This window comes from Lolium perenne, chromosome 1 (assembly GCF_019359855.2).
Source record: "Lolium perenne isolate Kyuss_39 chromosome 1, Kyuss_2.0, whole genome shotgun sequence".
Taxonomy (NCBI): Eukaryota; Viridiplantae; Streptophyta; class Magnoliopsida; order Poales; family Poaceae; genus Lolium; species Lolium perenne.
Genome location: NC_067244.2, coordinates 190,128,349 through 190,146,408, shown reverse-complemented (window position 1 = coordinate 190,146,408; position 18,060 = coordinate 190,128,349). Strand labels below are relative to the sequence as shown.

Below are 18,060 nucleotides of genomic sequence, written 5' to 3'. Positions count from 1 at the left end.
CTGTCTATTTGTATCCATTTTTGTATTTTAGGATTCACATTTATTGGTATTGATATTTATGTGGGTATTTATGTTTATAATTGAGGATTTATGTTTATAAATGGAGTTTAGTATTGAGAATATATGCTGTTTATATGTTTCTATTGTAACTGTAGAGTTGGTTATGAAGAGGCATGTGGATATCACAGGGGATAAACACATTAAGGCACTTTTTTGGCAACATGAATCAAATAAGATTGCACACTGTTCTTCACCGTTGGTGGTAGATGATGATAAAACCGGCGACAATGTGCTTTTATTGATGTACGTTGATTCCGCGCCTCCGGTACAATCCGATACCGAGAGTGAGATTGAAAGTAAAGATGCAACACCACATCCACCATCACCCCAAGAACCATCCACAAGGTCATATGGCGCTTGTTGGATTGACAAAGGATAAAATGCAACGTATGATTTCTCATGGTTGAGAATGATTTCTTGCAAATGTGACATTGTTTGCAACAAACGTGTCAACAAAGTTCCTCACCCGAATGCTAGCCAAAGAAAGGAGACGATCAAGCTACTCAACATGATCTCGAGTACACCTATAGTACCAAATCTTGGTGCTTCTATGAGTCAAGTAATTACCACGGGTGCATATTCAATAGAAAGCCTACTTGAGTAGGTCAAACGACGAGGATATCTTAGTTCCAATGGCTAGATGTCATGACTGCGTAGATGAGTAGAAGTAATGGGCAAACACACATAAGTTAGAGATTTCAACTACTAAGGTAATGGTGGCAGGAGGAAAATTATGTGGCTCATGAAAGATCACATCGTATTATGAAATCCAAAAAATGACATGGAGTTACTTATTTCATTTCGGCTTTGAATCATTAGGATTCATTTCTTTCTTATGTGCACAAAAGGTAACGAGACTCGCCGAATTCTACCCCAATGATATATCAAGCTCGGATTGATAAGACTTGAACTCCAACTTGAAATATATATTGATGATATGTGAAAAGATGATAGGTTCAAATGTTTCCATCATCTTGGTGAGCTCTCTATTATGTTGTTTGAAACAAAACAAAAACATGTTGTTTATGATTTAGTTTACATGCTTCTCAAATTGATATTGCTCCTACTGGTGGTGACCTCGAGTGTTAAAATAATGTTTTCTGCAATGAGTCTTGCTAGTTAAAAATAAGTTGAGAAATAATATGGGTGATGAGATCTTGAACCATTGCTTAGTTCATTTATCAAGGATATGTAATCATGAAAATAAGTGAAGATGGCATCATTGAAATTTTCCTGGAATGGGGACCGTAGAGTGAAGAAATCCAAGTGATGTAGTTTTCCATTTAAGCTATATTTTATCATGTAAGAGTCTTTTCACGTGTTGAACTATTGTATTGTATTGTAATCATGAACATTATATATATGTATAGAACTTCAATGTTTACAGTCAATTGGCCTTATAGATTATTCCTTCGGCAATTTTTTGTCATGAATGGTGGAGCACAATATGTTTCTTTTAGGTGAGCTGGCCATCTTCTTGCGATCTGCCACTGATCAAAACTCCACTTCTTCCCTGCCACTTTCCTTTTGTCTAAGCATGTCTGCTAGGGTGCCTCACGGGTGCTTGTTGTGGACAATACGACCACTGCTCCTGCAGCCAATTGGCCTAGGGAAAACGCCGGCAGGTCTGCCGTCGGCTGGCTCGTCGAGTCCAGGCTCGCGTTTTGGTCTTCTCGGCGAGATCTCGGGAGGTGAGGAGGAGATATCGGTGGCGGAGGAGGTGGCATGGCGAGGTCTGGCTGATGAACCACGGGTTCCACCGCCGGATCGCGCTGCTGGCCTCAACGGCGATGGGCTGCTCGCTGATTTTTGGTCTCGGATTGGTTATCCATCGGCGGAGTCCAGAGTTTGGGAGAAGCAGGCCTCCGCGGCAAGGTCGGCCGCATTGAGGGCAAGATCTTCCTCGCCGCCAAGGTCTTCCGTTCGGGAGGAGGGTCGTCGACCGGCGTCTTCATCTCCGACGGGGCTGCGGATGCCCAAACCCCCGATGCGGCTGAAGACATGGAAGGGCCCTCTGCCGCCGAGACGGGTCACGCCACCGGCGGTTTTGGGGGATTTCTTCGTCGCGTCGTCGTCGGGCGAGAGGGGTGCTTCTCCAGCGGCCGACGAGTGGATCGAGGTTGGGCGGCAGGAGATGGGGACGCCGTCGGAGGAGGCGACCTCGTCGGTGTAGCCCATGGCCACGGCGGAGATCACGCCGCGCTTCAAACCTCCTGAGGTGGGTTTTTCGGTTCATGCAGGTGGGCCCCAGCAGATGTGGGCTCGATTTGGACATGCGATTATGGACCTACAGCGCGCGGCGAGAATTTCTGGAGGAGTTGACGATCGCGTGCACTCTTCATCATGCCAATCTTCCTTCATCGCCGCCGCGCCTCACCATCACGTCGCTGCCGCCGCCAACTCTCTTCATCGCCCTTCGTCACCGAGCGATCGGCCCTCGCTGCTACCATCCTCGCGCCCGGCTCGTCCCTCCTTCGCGCAGGTGGTAGCGGGGGTCCACGTCCGCGCCACCATGTCTGCTCCGTCGCGGCCGACGGTGCCGCCAGGGGCGACGGCGCCTGCTCCAGGGGCAACGGTGTCCGCGCCTGCTGCGGTGCGGCCAGGGGCGCCCCCAGTTGCCAACGCTGCGCCGTTTCTCGGCCCACCAGGGTTCCAAGGGTGGCCTGCCGGCGCCCCTATGCCGTCGCAGCTTGCTCCTGCGCCGCGCCCTAGCTCGGGGTTTCGTCCGCCCGCCCGTGCACCCGCTCCACCGATGCAATACATACCTCCGTAGCAAACTTATCAGCAGTATCCTGGTCAGTTTTATCAGTATCCGCATGCGGGGCAGCAGTACATGCCGCAGGTACCTCTACCACAAGTCGCCCCTCCGCAGCCGCAGACTCAGCAGCCACCAGCTCAACAGCAACCGCTTGCTCAGCCTGGTCAAGGGAAGAAAAGGCGGAAGAAGAAGGCGGTGGCCATTGCGGGTTCGGAGGCGGGGGTCCGGCCAGTTGCTCCTCCTCTTGGGCAGCCCATCCCGGAGGCTATGGGACAGCCATCTGTGATAGCTACGCAGGATATGACTGCCGCACCTCAGCAGATTCTTACAGATGCTCCAACTCCTGTTGCACCCGTGAAACAGAAGAAGGTGGGACGTTGTTGGAAATGTGATGTGAATACTCATGCTACTAAGAACTGCAAGGTCCTGCATTATTGCTTGGTTTGTGATTCTGGGGATCATCCGACTATTAGATGCCCAATTCTGAAGGTTCCGAAGCCCATGAGTTTTTTTGTTGGTTGCGGTAATGATGCCACTCTTGACCTGCAGCTCCCTGACTCGGTTTACAAGCCTCAGTTGATTGCCTCTGGAGCACCCACTGCTTTGGTACAGGTGTCTAGTGAGGGGACAGTCACGGCGGCGAATATCCAGAGCCTCCTTGCACGTATGTGTCCTGGGAATCCCACCTGGAGATGGGGGGCGTCTCCACATGGGGATAAGGCCTTTCTTGTTGGGGTTCCTACACATGATGATTTGGCGAGGATCGACGGTATGCAGATGAGTGTACCCAAGGTTCAGGCACAGGTGCTTGTCTCTTCTTGGGAACATCAGGATATTGCTCCGGCCTTTGTTATGAAGCCAGTTTGGGTGCATGTCGATGGTGTGCCGGATTCTGTGAAGCACTTTCTTGGACTGTGGGCTGTTGGGACTCTCATTGGTTCTACTCTTGATGTGGATTTATATACTCTTCGCAGCCAGGGGATTGTTCGTATTTTGGTGGCTATGCGGGACGTATCGGCGCTCTCGAGAGATAAACGTGGCTATTTGGAGGTGGTTGCTTTGCTACACCTCAATGGCTACAGGTTTTGGTTTCGGAAGGAGGCGGATGGGTTCAAGCCTGACTCACGTTTTCGGCCTTTTTTCTGGAAAGATGGGGAGGATACTGATGGTTCCCATGGTGCGGAGGAGGAGCGACTAGAGGATGGTTCAGCGGAGGTTGCACCAGGGGCGGCAAACATGGAGGTGGATACCTGCCCTCCTACGCATCCTTCTGGTGCAACTTCGGCGACGGGTGCACAGCTGGCGCTGACTCCTTTTAGTCACTCACCGGTGACCGCTAGAGGGAGAGAAATAGTGGCAAGGGCACGGTCCCAGACACCGCATCTAGTTGCTTCTTCACCAGTGGCGTCACGGACTCCTTCACCTTCACGTGTTCGGACTTTTATGCAGGGTCGAACTAGGCTGGCTTCCTCTCCGTCGTCGAGTATCACTCCACCGGGGGCAACGCAGCCATCTTCAGCTTCGAGGGTGGTGGCGGTGGAGCTGGCTTCGGGGGCTCCGTCGTCGGCACCACCACCTAGCGGTCTACAGCCACGTGGTGCGGTTCTGGAGGAGGAGGCGGCGGGCGACACCGCGCTGCAGTGCCGCCATGACGAGGCGCGGCGGGACGTGGCCTCCACCGAGGCCGAGCCATTCGCGCCCATCATCGTCACGCCGCCTCGTCCGACGCGCGGCCCAGACGCCGGGAGGGGTGCGCCTGTCCCTGTCGCTGCGGCTGCCTCGCCTTCTGTGGACGCATAGCTGCGCAGTGGCGTGGCTACCGTCGACGGGTAGCGGGCCTCGGGCGCACCTCGGGAGACAGCTCCATCTCCACAGGCGGTGGGGACGGCGGGGCTGGGGCGTGGCCTGGACCCTTTGGGGTCGGCTGACGCCCCGTCGTCTACGCCTTCTACACCGGGAGCGGGTGGGTTGTCGAGGCCGGGGTCGGTGCGGGGGGCTTCATCGCCACTTACCCTTGCATCACCCACCTCTTCACCCGCTTCGTCGATCGCTCCTGCTTCTCCCACTTCTTCACCGCGCCCGAGTTCTACTACACCGGTCCCCGCTCCGAGTTCTACTACACCGGTCCCCGCTCCGCAGCATCCTCCCCCTACCGCCCCTCCTCCGGTCGTTCAGCCGACTTTGAGGAGGAGTGGGAGGTACGCGCTTACGGAGGATGGGGCGGGACCTACCGATGAGGACGCCATGCAGAGAGCCATGCGACGCAAGGCGGAGAAGAACTTGGACACGGCAGGTACGAGACAAACATCCAAGTCTTTCACTTCTTTTTCAGATTCTCGCATTTCTTCTAATTTGATCAGTTTAGGAGTTTCGTTGGGTACTAGGCCTGATGAGGTATCGGTTTCTGCCAATGTGTTGAGACAGACGGAGCTTGACCGTTTAACGGTTGTTCCGAATGACTCCACTGGGCTTGAGACTCCTGTTGATGACGATGATGGAGCGGATGACATCTTAGATGGTCAGCTCCTCTCGTCTATTATTGGTACTCTTACAGAGGTCGATTTGGAACACTCGGAGCTTAGTTCAATCTATGATCTAAAAGCTTCTGCACGTGGTTCCCGATCGTCTGCTGGTAAGAAGTCTCGTAGATATGGCAAAAATACTAAATCTACAAAAGTTTCTCGATGATTGGCATGTTTTGGAATAGCAGAGGTCTTGGAGACTTGGCTAAGCATTCTCACATTGCCGATGGTTGTAGAGACTATGATTTAGATTTTATTGCAATATCAGAGACGGGTAGGCGAAAATTCTCACAAAGTTTCCTCGACCGATTGTCAGGCGGGATTAACTTTCAGTGGTTTTCTCGTCCGCCTTGTGGTAGGTCTGGGGGCATTTTACTTGGCGTCCGCATAGACATAATGACTGTTCTTGCTAGTTCAGATGGAGAGTATCACATCAAACTCGATATCCAGAACAAAGTAGACGGTTTCATTTGGAGTCTGGTTGCTGTGTATGGTGCTGCCTAAGACGCTTTTAAGGCCGACTTTCTACGTGAGTTAGTAAATCTCGCAAAGGATAATCCGCATCCGATTTTAATCGGAGGGGATTTCAATTTGATGAGATTTCCTCATGAGAAGAGCAAAGGCCCTTTTGATGGACATTGGCCTTTCTTGTTTAATGCTATCATTGATAGCTTAGACTTAAGAGAGGTATTTATGTCTGGTTGACAGTTTACTTGGGCCAACAGCTTGCATGAACCCACATACGAGAAACTAGATCGTGTGTTGATGGATACCGAATGGGAGAATCAATATCCCATGGTGTCTGTCCGCGCTCTAGAGCGTATTGAAAAACTGTCTGACCATGCTCCTATCCTCCTATCCACTGGGAATCCGCGTCATGTTTGTAAGCGGCCGTTCAAATTTGAACTAGGTTGGTTACAACGAGATGGATTTCATGAGATGGTTAAGAGAGTTTGGGAAAGACCAGTCGGGGGCAACAATCCGATTTCGAGATGGAATAACAAAATGTGTGCTATGCGTAAACATCTCGCGGGTTGGGCTGCCCATACGGCTGGTATTTTAAAAAAAGAAAAGATTCGCCTTTCACAAGTGATCGATGATCTAGAGGTGTCAACACCCGGATTTTTAAGTCCGAATACCTATTATGTCATACATCGCAATCCCAGGAATATTGTTGTTGCGAGGCATAATAGTTAAGTATCACAGTCATCATTCATTACAAACCATAATGTCTTACAACTTGGAATCACATCATCCATATTACACAAATAGTTGATCTATTGATCAACGAACAAACACAAGTTCATAGCGGAAGCGTAAGATACAAGGACTCTCTAGTCCACAGGCCAACGCTTGACGTCGGAAGACTCCTAGTTGTCGTAGGCGTCCTGCTGGTCATCTCCTTGTTCATCTTCAAACTCTTGCCATTTGAATAGCCAGGGACAAAGCCGTGAGTACTTCAAGTACTCGCAAACTAATACTAATGTAAGTGCTATACATTTCTAGTATGGTTTGCTAATCTCTAGTTTATTTGCATAAAGCCAATTTTAGTTCACAAGTATTTCAGAAAAGCTTATTCAAATGCTAACTAACTCAAGTGGGAACATTAGTGTCATTCCCACCATTCCAGTGGTGATTTCAATTCAATTCACCACAAGTCATTTCACCATCTTCTTTCAACATCATTTTCAAAGATATGACATCAGAAACTGTATGGCCTTTCCAACCGTCCGTAACCGTGGACGCGGCTATTCGAATAGATTTACACTCTGCAGAGGTTGCACACTTGTGCCACAACATTTGATTTCATCCGTCGGGATTACCCCGAATCATCGTAACACAGTACGCGGATCATCAACCATAACCTTTCACTTACAAATCCTAGTATGAGCACCTCTCCCCATGAGCTTGGCCTCCCAGTGAAGACCAACTGTCAACCTGGGAACTGCACAGGGCTTGGCCGTACAATTCACATCAATTTCACATGATTTCTCAACAACGGAGGCAGCCTCAGGCGTAACCCCTATGACGTGTGTTCAGAGGGAACCCATACTAAGATGCATAAACTTCCAGTTAAGCCCTACCCATAATCAGGTATTGTGGGGGTACTTAATATTGGAAAGGTATCGCATTCAAACCAATATCATGCTTATCAAAAATCACCATCTTCTCTTTGTCATATTCACCTTCAAAAATCATTCAATGGAATGCATCATCATTCCAAGGTTTCAAATTCATTTCAAGTCACATTGTTCCCATCTAGAGTAGTCAAGTTTTATTCATTAGCACTAGCTCTAAATCATGAGGGGTGCTATCTTGCTTTGCTTGATTGAGACTACTTCACTACTCTAGTAACCATCCTTTACTTTGACCAAAGTTAACTATAAAAGTAACTCTTGGAAAACAACAAGTAAAACTTGTAAAGTATAAACTTGGGATAGGCTTATGTAAGAAAAGATAAGATTTATGGTGCCTTGCCCCAAAGGGGCTTTGCACTTTGCAAGAATATTAGCTTGCCTTGGTAGTTCTCAAAATTCTCCTCCTCCTCCTCTTGGTAGCAACCTTCTTCTTCCGTGTACTCTCCGGTGCTAGCGTCTAAATTTGAATACGAGTATAATTACTCACTAATTCAATGGCTATTCCATGCATCACATATAAACACACAAACTATTCTATGCACACAAATAATCTAATTAGGGTGCATGGGTTGTGTTGCTTGAGGAGAATTCACTTCCTTTTATTTAATATGTAAATGATAGTTTCCATAGGGTTATTGAGAAATAATTTCCTCTCATTGAAATCTTCTTAAGATTTAATTTCTCAAACAATCATATGTGAACTTATATTGACCTAAGTCAAATATTCATCACCATCATTTGAGAAAATGATTTAAATGAGGTAGACCACCTCATACCATTTAATAATGCTACATATGATTTAAATATCCAAGTAATTCATATAAGTGAGTTTGGCCAGGGATCCAAACATCACATGAATTCATTTGAGACAAGGTTTAAATGAAGTATAATACTTCATATGATTTACTTAATAGTTTTGGACAATATCATCTACATAAACTAGCCATATTGTCCATTAATTAAACTAGGGCATGATCATGCAAAGTGACCACACCATTTTATTGCATAAACAATTAGTGTAAGTCAAAGGTGAGCTATTAGAGTTGGAATTATCTTAATATCTATTTTGGTTGATTTTTAATAATTGTTTGAATATAGAAAAGTCCCTGCCTTCTTCTTTTTATCAGATTAATTCTACAACTAATCTGGTCATGGGACCAGTGGCATTCTGTAGATCTTTTTAGTGGCTTTCCAACAATATCAAATTTGCTAAATTTGGCCAAGCCAAACAGATTCTATGAATTTCCAAACTTGGGTTCAGTATTGAATTCGAATTAAATTTATTAAACGAAGTTTGAATTAAAAAGGCCGGCGGGAAAACTAACTGGGCCTAAATGATTTAAAACGGCCCAAGGCCAGCACAGACGTGGGCTGCCTGACAAGGGGCTCCACCCGTCAGCGACATTTAAACGCCGAAACGGTATGGTTAATCTGGCGCGTTGGATTAGAAGCGAATCGGACGACACAGGGCCATCGTCTTCTCCGGCGAGATGCCGAGGGTCTGGCGGCGAGGGTAGGGGGTCGGAGAGCTTACGGCGGCTCCAGCAAGGGTTGGCAGTGTGCGCGATGAGGTTGTGGACGACGGCGAGTCTCCTGGTAGCAGTGGCGTCGCCTGGGGTGGTCGGGATCGTCGGCGATTGCTGAAGGGCTTCCGCGGCGGTGATCTTCCGATTGGCCTTGCTCCGGCGACGATTGAGGTAGCTACTGGTGCTGGGCGAAGCGGTGGTGAGTGGTGATCGTGATGGTGTGCTTGGTTCTGTCCAGGGGGTCTCTATTTATAAGCGCGAGAGGGTGCTGCGGGACAGGGAAGAAGTCGACATGCTCACGGCTTCTCCGGCGAGCTAGCGAGCTAGGCGAGGGCGTGGCACTGTTCTGCGGTTCCTGGCGAAGTGTTTGGCGGCGACAGCGTGGTCGGGCGGTGGCTGGATTGGTCGCGTTGCTTCCACTACTGCCGCGGCGTTCACGGAAGCAGGTCGTCGTCTCCGGCACCGGCGGTCACGGGTCTGGGCTACGCGCGTGTCTGGCGGCGTCGTGGTAGCACGGTGATGCTCAACGTGCTTGCAGGGGGTCCAGGGCGTGCGTGTACTGGCGGGGTGGCGCGTGGCCAGTGTGCGTCCACGGCGCGCATGGTCGCGACGCGAGCGGCATACTGGCGGTTTTGGGAGCGCGTCCTCCGGCGTAGCTAGGGCATCTACCTTGCTTCTGTTGGTGCTAGACGACGTAGACGAGCGAGGTGGCGAGCTAGGGCAAGGTGGCCAGCGTGGTGAGTGAAGGGAGAGAGGGGTGGCTCGACATGGCCGGCATGGCCATGTCATGCATGCTAGGGTTTGCCTCCCTAGGTTTACTATGTGGTATTGGTGGTTAGAGGGAACCAGGGGACCAATTGGGCTAGGTTTGATGTAGATTAGATGGGTAGATCACTATAGCAAATAGTGTCAAATAGTCACATAGATGCCATTTTTTTATTTTTGTCCAAAATTGATTTAATTCAAAATGGTGGCAAGTTTTGAATTGTGGGTGTCTCATTGAGTTAGAAATGATCAGAGGTGGTGAGGTGTGGTGGTGGCATTGTTGAATTCAAAGTTTTGCGAAAATGGCTAAGTGTGAGATTGTTGCATATGTTAAAATGTTGCAACTTTGGTTGAGCATAGCACTGGATCAAGAAAGAATTTTGCATGGTGATCTTTACAAAAAATGTTCACCTTGATGTTGACTTGGATGTGGTGCAAAGAGTTAGCAAGGTTTGGTTTGAGAAAATTGAATAGCAATGGCTCAAAGTAGTGATCAGACTATAATTGGCAGTTTTGACCATTATCATATGTGAGCAAGTTTTGTATTTGAAATCCATTTGATTTGTGATTCTTTGATTCCAAAAGTTGTAATAAGTGTTTAGTAACATTATTCAACTAATGGTGAAGAACAAATTGATCTAGGGTCAAAATTTATAAAAATGCCATAGGGCATATGTGAGGGTTTTTAGGGTTTTGCATTTATTTGATTTTCTTACTCTTTGTGATTTAATTGGTTTGTGATCTTCTCATGATCACATTAGGGTTTTAGGGTTTAGCTTATACACCTAATAACAATCATCATGGCATATCAATCAAATGCACAAGTCCTATGCATAACACTATATGCAAATTTAAAAAGTTTTTGTTGGTTTGAAATTTTGCTCTCTGGAATTCTTCTAACTTTCTTTTATTGAAATTTGGGATGTTAAAAGAGGCCCTAGCGGAAGTGAGACCGTTATCCATGCAAGAGATTGACCTTAAGAATCAATCCAATGCGCAGATGGCGAGCCTTCTTCGTGAAGAGGAACTTAAATGGTATCAACGATCCAAGGCCCAATTCATTTTAGGAGATTCGAATACACGATATTTTCATGGCCTAGCCAATGGAAGGCATCGGAAAAAAACGTATTCATTCTCTCATCCAAGATGAAGGGGTTATTGAAGGGCATGAGCAACTCAAATCATACATTACTAATTATTATAAGGATCTGTTTGAGCCTTCGGAGGAAAGTTCTTTCTCCCTTAATGAGGACTGAACGGATGATATACCCCAAGTTTCTCCAGAGGAAAATGGCCTCTTAACTGCACCTTATTCTGAGGATGAGGTTAAGAAGGCAATTTTCCAAATGGAATGCAATAAAGCACCGGGTCCAGATGGTTTCCCAGCGGAGTTTTATCAAACTTTTTGGGATACTATTAAATTGGATCTTCTAGATTTGTTCAGTGATCTTCACACAGGACAACTAGAACTATTTCGTCTAAATTTTGGTGAAGTAATTTTGTTGCCGAAGGTTAATGAGGCAGAAAGGATTCAACAATATAGACCTATTTGCCTCTTAAACGTCAGTTTCAAGATTTTCACGAAAGTGGCCACCATTAGACTTAATACGGTTGCGGATCATGTTGTCCAACCTTCTCAGACTGCTTTCATGCAAGGAAGGAACATCCTTGATGGAATGGCAGTTCTGCATGAGACGGTACATGAGATGCATTCCAAGAAACTTAATGGGGTCATTTTAAAATTAGATTTCGAAAAGGCATATGATAAGGTCAAATGGTCTTTCCTACAACAGACACTCAGGATGAAAGGTTTTTCTCCTGAGTGGCGTGCTCTAATTTACGATTTTGTGTATGGAGGTAGCGTGGCAATTAGGGTCAATGATGACACCGGCCACTATTTCCAGACACGCAAAGGGTTACGCCAAGGAGATCCGCTATCACCAATGTTATTCAACATTGTAGCAGATATGCTGGCAATACTCATAGAGCGTGCCAAGTCTGATGGTCAAATTGAGGGTGTGATCCCACATTTGGTTGATGGGGGTTTATCTATCCTTCAATATGCCGATGACACAATTCTTTTTATGGATCATGATCTCGAAAAAGCTCGTAATCTCAAATTAATTTTAGCAGCTTTTGAGCAATTGTCGGGATTGAAAATTAACTTCCATAAAAGTGAATTGTTCTGTTTCGGCGATGCCCAAAACGATATGACTCAGTATACAGAGTTGTTTGGTTGCGGGCAAGGCCATTTTCCTATTCGGTATTTGGGTATTCCGATTCACTATCGGAGACTTACACTTGCTGAATGGAAGATTGTGGAAGAAAGATTACAGAAACGCCTTAGTAGTTGGAAAGGTAAATTGTTGTCCCTAGGAGGAAGATTGGTACTCATCAACTCGGTACTAACAAATATGGTACTGTATATGTTATCATTCTTTCTTCTGCCAAAAGGAATTCTGCATAAACTCGATTATTATCGATCCAGATTCTTTTGGCAAGGGGACAGCGAGAAAAAGAAATATCGATTGGTTAAATGGAGTATAGTGTGTAGTCCCAAAGATCAAGGCGGACTTGGAGGTTAAGAATTTTGCTTTGCTGGGTAAATGGCTTTTTAAGCTTCTTACTGAGAATGGGACTTGGCAAACTATTCTTCGGAGAAAGTATATTGGCTCGAAGACGCTCTCCCAAGTGGTTTGGAAACCCGGGGACTCTCACTTCTGGGCTGGTCTCATGGCAACGAAAAATATTTTCTTTCGTCATGGTACTTTTTCTATTAAGAATGGAGCACAGATACGTTTCTGGGAAGATGTTTGGTTGGACAATGCTTCCCTGAGTGAACAATATCCTGCTTTGTATAGTATTGTTCGTCGCAAAGGTGATACCATTGCTACCGTTATGGCTACCTCACCTCCGAATGTGACGTTGTTCAGACGGGTTTTACTTGGACAAAAGCTAACAGCATGGAATACTCTAGTTCAACGATTGGGTGATATTCAATTATCCCCTGAACCGGATGAATTTAGATGGAATCTTCATGTAGATGGCTCTTTCTCAGTTAAATCTTTATACAATGCAATCCTTCATTCTGATTTACCAGTTGATAATAATAAAAAATTTGGAAGATGAAGATACCATTAAAAATTAAATTTTTTGGATGGTACCTTCGTCGAGGAGTTATTCTTACTAAAGATAATCTTGTTAAGCGGAATTGGCACGGAAGTTCACGGTGTGTTTTCTGTCATCATGATGAAACCATCAAACACCTATTCTTCCAGTGCAGTTTTGCGAAATCTATATGGTCAGTCATCCAAGTAGCGTCTACCCTGTATCCCCCGACTAGTGTGGCAAATGTCTTTGGCAATTGGCTTCACGGTGTTGATTCAAGGTTTAAGTTGCTTCTTAGGGTGGGGGCGCTAGCAGTTATCTGGGCGCTGTGGCTAAGTAGAAATGACAAGATTTTTAACGATAAAAACTGTTTTTTGTTGCAGGTCATCTACAGATGTACAGGTATTCTCCGTTCATGGTTACCTCTTCAGCGGGCGGAGAATCGAGACCTATTTACGGAGGTCTGTACACGGTTGGAGGCTACGGCGAGGGATACTTTTTCCCGACATGGGTGGCAGCATAGTCTACGGATTGAAGCTCCACACTCTCCTTAGGCGTTATATAGTTTATCGTCTCGATATGTATTTCGCCTTTTTTTCTTTTATTGTTCGTTCTGGACACGTGAAACAGTTGTGTGCATCCTGGTTATGCAGAGGCTGGATGTAATTGCTTCTCACAAAGTAATAAAATATCCTTTATCGAAAAAATATAAACCTACTAAGATTAAGAATATAATAGTTGATTTCCCATCTAACATTCTTTACTAATTATGCAATGCAACATATCAAATAAACCACTCCCCTAACCCTAACCTCCCTCCCGCTCTCACGCGCCGGGCGGCCTTCCCCTGCACTTCCTCGGCGTCCCCTTCCCCCTGGCCTCCTCTCCCGCCGCCGCCGCCCAGGGGCGTCGCCGGGCAAAGCCTGTGTGGTGCGGCGGCTCTCCTCTGTCGCGGATCAGGGGGCACAACGGCGTCCAGCCCCTCCGTCCATAGATGGCGATGGGGGTTGGCGGCGACCTGGGCGAGGCTTCTAGCTAGCAGCGAAGGCAGGTGGTGGTGCGATGGCCCCTTTGGGTCCGGTGGGCTCCCCCTTATCCGTCCTCGATGTGGAGGTTTCCCCGGGCTATCCCTGCATCGTTGAGGACGGCCGGAACCGGTGGTGTCCATCTTCTGTGCCGAATTAAGGTGGTTGGTGGGCGGTGGCGAGGGGGCCTGCCGTTCTGCCTAATAAAGGCGGTTGTCCTAGGATTCCTCTCGCGCCAAGTGAAGATGGGTCGGATGCTTCTTCCCACCGGGTTGGCTGGATTGTCGTGTTCCGGAAGGTCCTGCCGGCGAAATTCATTGTGCGATCAATGCCTGAAGATTGCTGGATTGGGTGCTTTCGGTCGTGCGCACCCATGTTTTTTATCTGACCGTTTAGTTTCAGAGGGAGCACTTCGAAGCTCTGCTGGCTGTAATATCATGGAGCTCGTTTTCTTTCCATGGTGCTGGCGGACAAGGGCATGAAAGCCGAGATCGGTGGAAGAGCAACGATGGTCAGATCTTGGTGGTGAGGTGGAATTGGCTTGGAGCTTTGTGACTTTGAACAACGGGTTGTATGTGGGGGCGACTGCATAGGAGAAGTTCAGAGTTCTATCTTTCAGGGTGAAAATCCAAGGTCTGACCTTAACTGGTTGTGCCTACCAATGTTCTTGTTGAAGGCATATTTTGAGAGAGAGAGGACTTTCTTCAGGGTGAAAACCTAAGATCTGTGATCGGGCGACGACAAGGTTTGTGCACTGTTTCCTTCTTGGAGGCGTCACTAATGGAGAAGCTGATCTTCTGGTGGTGTCAGAGTTCTGTTTCGAGTTTTCGATCTGTGTAGCGGAACTTTTCTTTTTTGTAATTCTTCTTTCTTTTTTGGCTGTGTGCATCCTTTATGTCATTATGGCATGATGTTGTTGCAGAGGCTGGGTGTAATTGATATCTCCGCGATACTAATATATCCTCTTTATCAAAAAATATCAAATAAACCACTTATTAATAAAAAAATGTCTTCAACATTTATTAATAAAAAATGTCTTCAACATTTATTTATTAAAAATGTCTTCAACATTTATTACAAGTTTGATTTGTTGGTGGTAGTATAAGATGAAACAACTGTTAGCATTACAACAACAATAAAAACAAATCATAACTAGTTCAAATCCATTCATTATTTGATGATCAAAAGTAAAGCCAATCAAGCTAGCTGCAGCACACTCCATGAGATGGCATCGTTATCCAATCCCGTGCCAAGTAGAGATGGAGAACATGGGGATGGCGTTGCGGCAGATGAAGAGGCGCCCGTCATTTACCCTGGAAACCCTGTACGCCCCACTCGGTAGCAGCTCCTGTGCCAACATCGTCACCTGCGCCACCACGTCTTGTCTCATCGCCGCGGCGGGTGCGAACCCAGCAGTGTTCATCCGCGCTGCCCACCGCTCCACCTTCTCGTGGCGGTCACGCCGCAGCGCACCATCATGGGAGATGATGTCCATGATCTCCAACCGGAGCAGGTGTCGCTGCACGCACGCCTGCTCTTCCGCGGACCCTCGCGCATGCACGCTCTCCTCCAGAGCGTCGAATAGGGCCCTGTAGTAGACCAGCGCGTTCCGGAACCGTTCCTTGAAGTCCGCGCTATTGTGGTAGGCCCCCTGCTTCTTCACCACCACCAGCTTCGGCGAGAGCTGGTGAAGGGCTCGCAGGAGCGTGTCTGCCCTCGTCATCGTGTGCTGCTGAGCTCCATGCGCCTGTATTTTCTTCCCTTTCCTATACTGATGAGGAGATGACATTTCCGTGATTTCGTCGGCGAGCAAACGGTGGAGCTGCAGGGTGGAGACAATGACCAACACCTTGCCGCTTCTGACACGAATTGCATCGACGCTGAAGAACCGATCAATGTTGAGTCTTACCGGGTGGAACAGGAAGCCAATGCGCAGACAGACAACTTGGCGTGGTTGGCCACGACGCCAGAGATACGGAGGAACGGGCACATCGCGGCGAAGTGGCGGCGTGCGGCAGCGGCCTCATGGGCCGGGGCGGTGATCCTGTGCTGCAGCCACGGGTGGACCACGCGCCGCGCGAGCGCGTCGGCGAACAAGGACACCAGACGCTGTACGGGCTCGTCACCGTCGTCTGACACGTTGCAGGATATCCACTTCAACCCGATGTTCAGTAGCTCCGTCTCCCCCTCAGCCACCGCTGCAGCGCATGAGTGCAACATCTTGATGAGGAATAAACCCATGCTTCTCATATATACTCATGCTGCAGTGCAGCTCCTGGTGGTGCAGGTGCTAGCACGGACTGGAACAATGACATGTTCGTGGGGTTCATCATCCACGGAGTAGGCGTTGGAGGCACAGCCGACAATACTGTTTCATGAAGTCCATTTCTGAGATCCACCGTCCACGCCATCTTGAGGGGTACTGCCGCATACACTGATCCAGCGGGCGCCTGCTCCTCATGGAGGTTCGACACATTTGCCGAAGAGCCCTCCTCCGTTGTTGTGTTCCTTCTAACCTGAAGCTTCGAGGGCCTGGTTGTTTGTTGACCTCTGTTCTCTGGATTCATAGCCGATAATGTGAGGGACAAGAAGTGGTGAGAACACAAGTCAAGACAAAAAAAAAGTGGTGAAAACTTACATACAAGAGTAGTTTATTTGCACATATAACTGATCTCCAGAGAGAAAAAAACAAAATGCATATATATAAATAATGCCAGCACCAGATGCACACATATATGCAAATGTTGGCACTACTGCTCCACACTTTGCGTGTTACATATTTTCTTGATCTCATAATTTATGGTATCTCTTCTGCCAAAATAAAATAAAATCTGGTATAGTAGTATTATACTAAATTGTCAGAACGTGCTTGCACTTCATCACATCGTATTAGTTGGAAATATATTACGAAATGCAGGAACCATATATACATTGAATCCATTTGAAGTGCTGATGACACTTTGGCCACTAATATGTCATGAAGTATATATTTTCGATAAAGAGCATATATTAATATCGCGGAGATACTAATTACACCTAGCCTCTGCAACAACATCATGCCCTAATGACATAAAGAATGTACACAATCAAAAAAGAGAAAAAGAATTACAGAAAATAAAAGGTTCCACTACAGAGATCCATAACTTGAAACAAAAACACTGACACCACCAAGACAACACCAGAAGCTCAGCTTCTCCATAAGCGACACCTCCAATAAGGAAACAATGCACTAACGCTGTCTTCGCCCGACTGAAGAAAGTCATCTCTCTCAAAACAATGTCTTCAACAAGAACATTGCCAGATACAACCAATTAAGGCCAGACCTTGGATTTTCACCCTGAACTTTTCCTATGCAGTCGCCCCCACGTACCAGTGGCTGTTACAAGTCATGAATCGCCAAGCCAATTCCACCTCAACACCAAGATCCGACCATCATAACAATTTCACCGATCTCGGCTTGATGATCTTCTCCGCTAGCACCATGGAAAGAAAACGAGCTCCATGATACTAACAACCAGCAGAGTTTCGAAGCGCCCCCCTCTGAAATCAAACGGCCAGATAAAAATATGAGTGCGGACGACCGAAACCACCCAATCCAACAACCTTTAGGCATTCACACAATGAATTTCGCCGGTAGGGCCTTCTAGAACACGACAATTCACCCAGACTGGTTGGAACAAGCATCCGACAGATCTTCAAACTTGGTCCGAGAAGAATACTAGAACCGTCACCTTTATTCTTCGATGCGGACGAACATGCCCCCACGCTGCCATCCGCCGCCCGACGACGACGAAGGAGGTATGCCTCGCTAAGTCGTCGCTGCCAAGCCCATGGCGACTGCAAAGAAGAAGACTTGGCAGCAAGTTGCGATCTCCGGCCAGGAACCCGACGGCGCTGCATGGTCCGAAGCAGAACGGCCAGGCCCTCTAGGCCCACATCAGGCCCAGATCAGGCCCGCGCCACCGCCGCCCAACCGCCGGCGTCCCCCATCCCGTCGCCTTGCTGCCTCCTCCGCCACGCCAAGCTCACCCGCCGCCACACCTCCCCGCTCAGATGCGCCGTCGGACTATGCATCGAGGATAGACGGATAATCTTTACTATTAAATTGCAATAGGTGGTTGCCTGGTGTCACAAACGGGCCAGATATTATTTATTCTT

At 47.5% G+C, this 18,060-nt stretch overlaps 1 protein-coding gene across 1 annotated transcript; it reads right to left on the bottom strand.

The window, feature by feature from the left end:
* Positions 1–15,136: 15,136 nt before the first annotated feature.
* LOC127335818 (scarecrow-like protein 3) lies at positions 15,137–16,143 on the bottom strand. Its single transcript, XM_051362556.1, has 2 exons — positions 15,845–16,143; positions 15,137–15,782 (listed from the first exon to the last, which is right to left on the bottom strand). Exons 1-2 carry the CDS (start codon positions 16,141–16,143, stop codon positions 15,137–15,139), a joined length of 945 nt encoding a protein of 314 aa, XP_051218516.1.
* Positions 16,144–18,060: the final 1,917 nt, after the last annotated feature.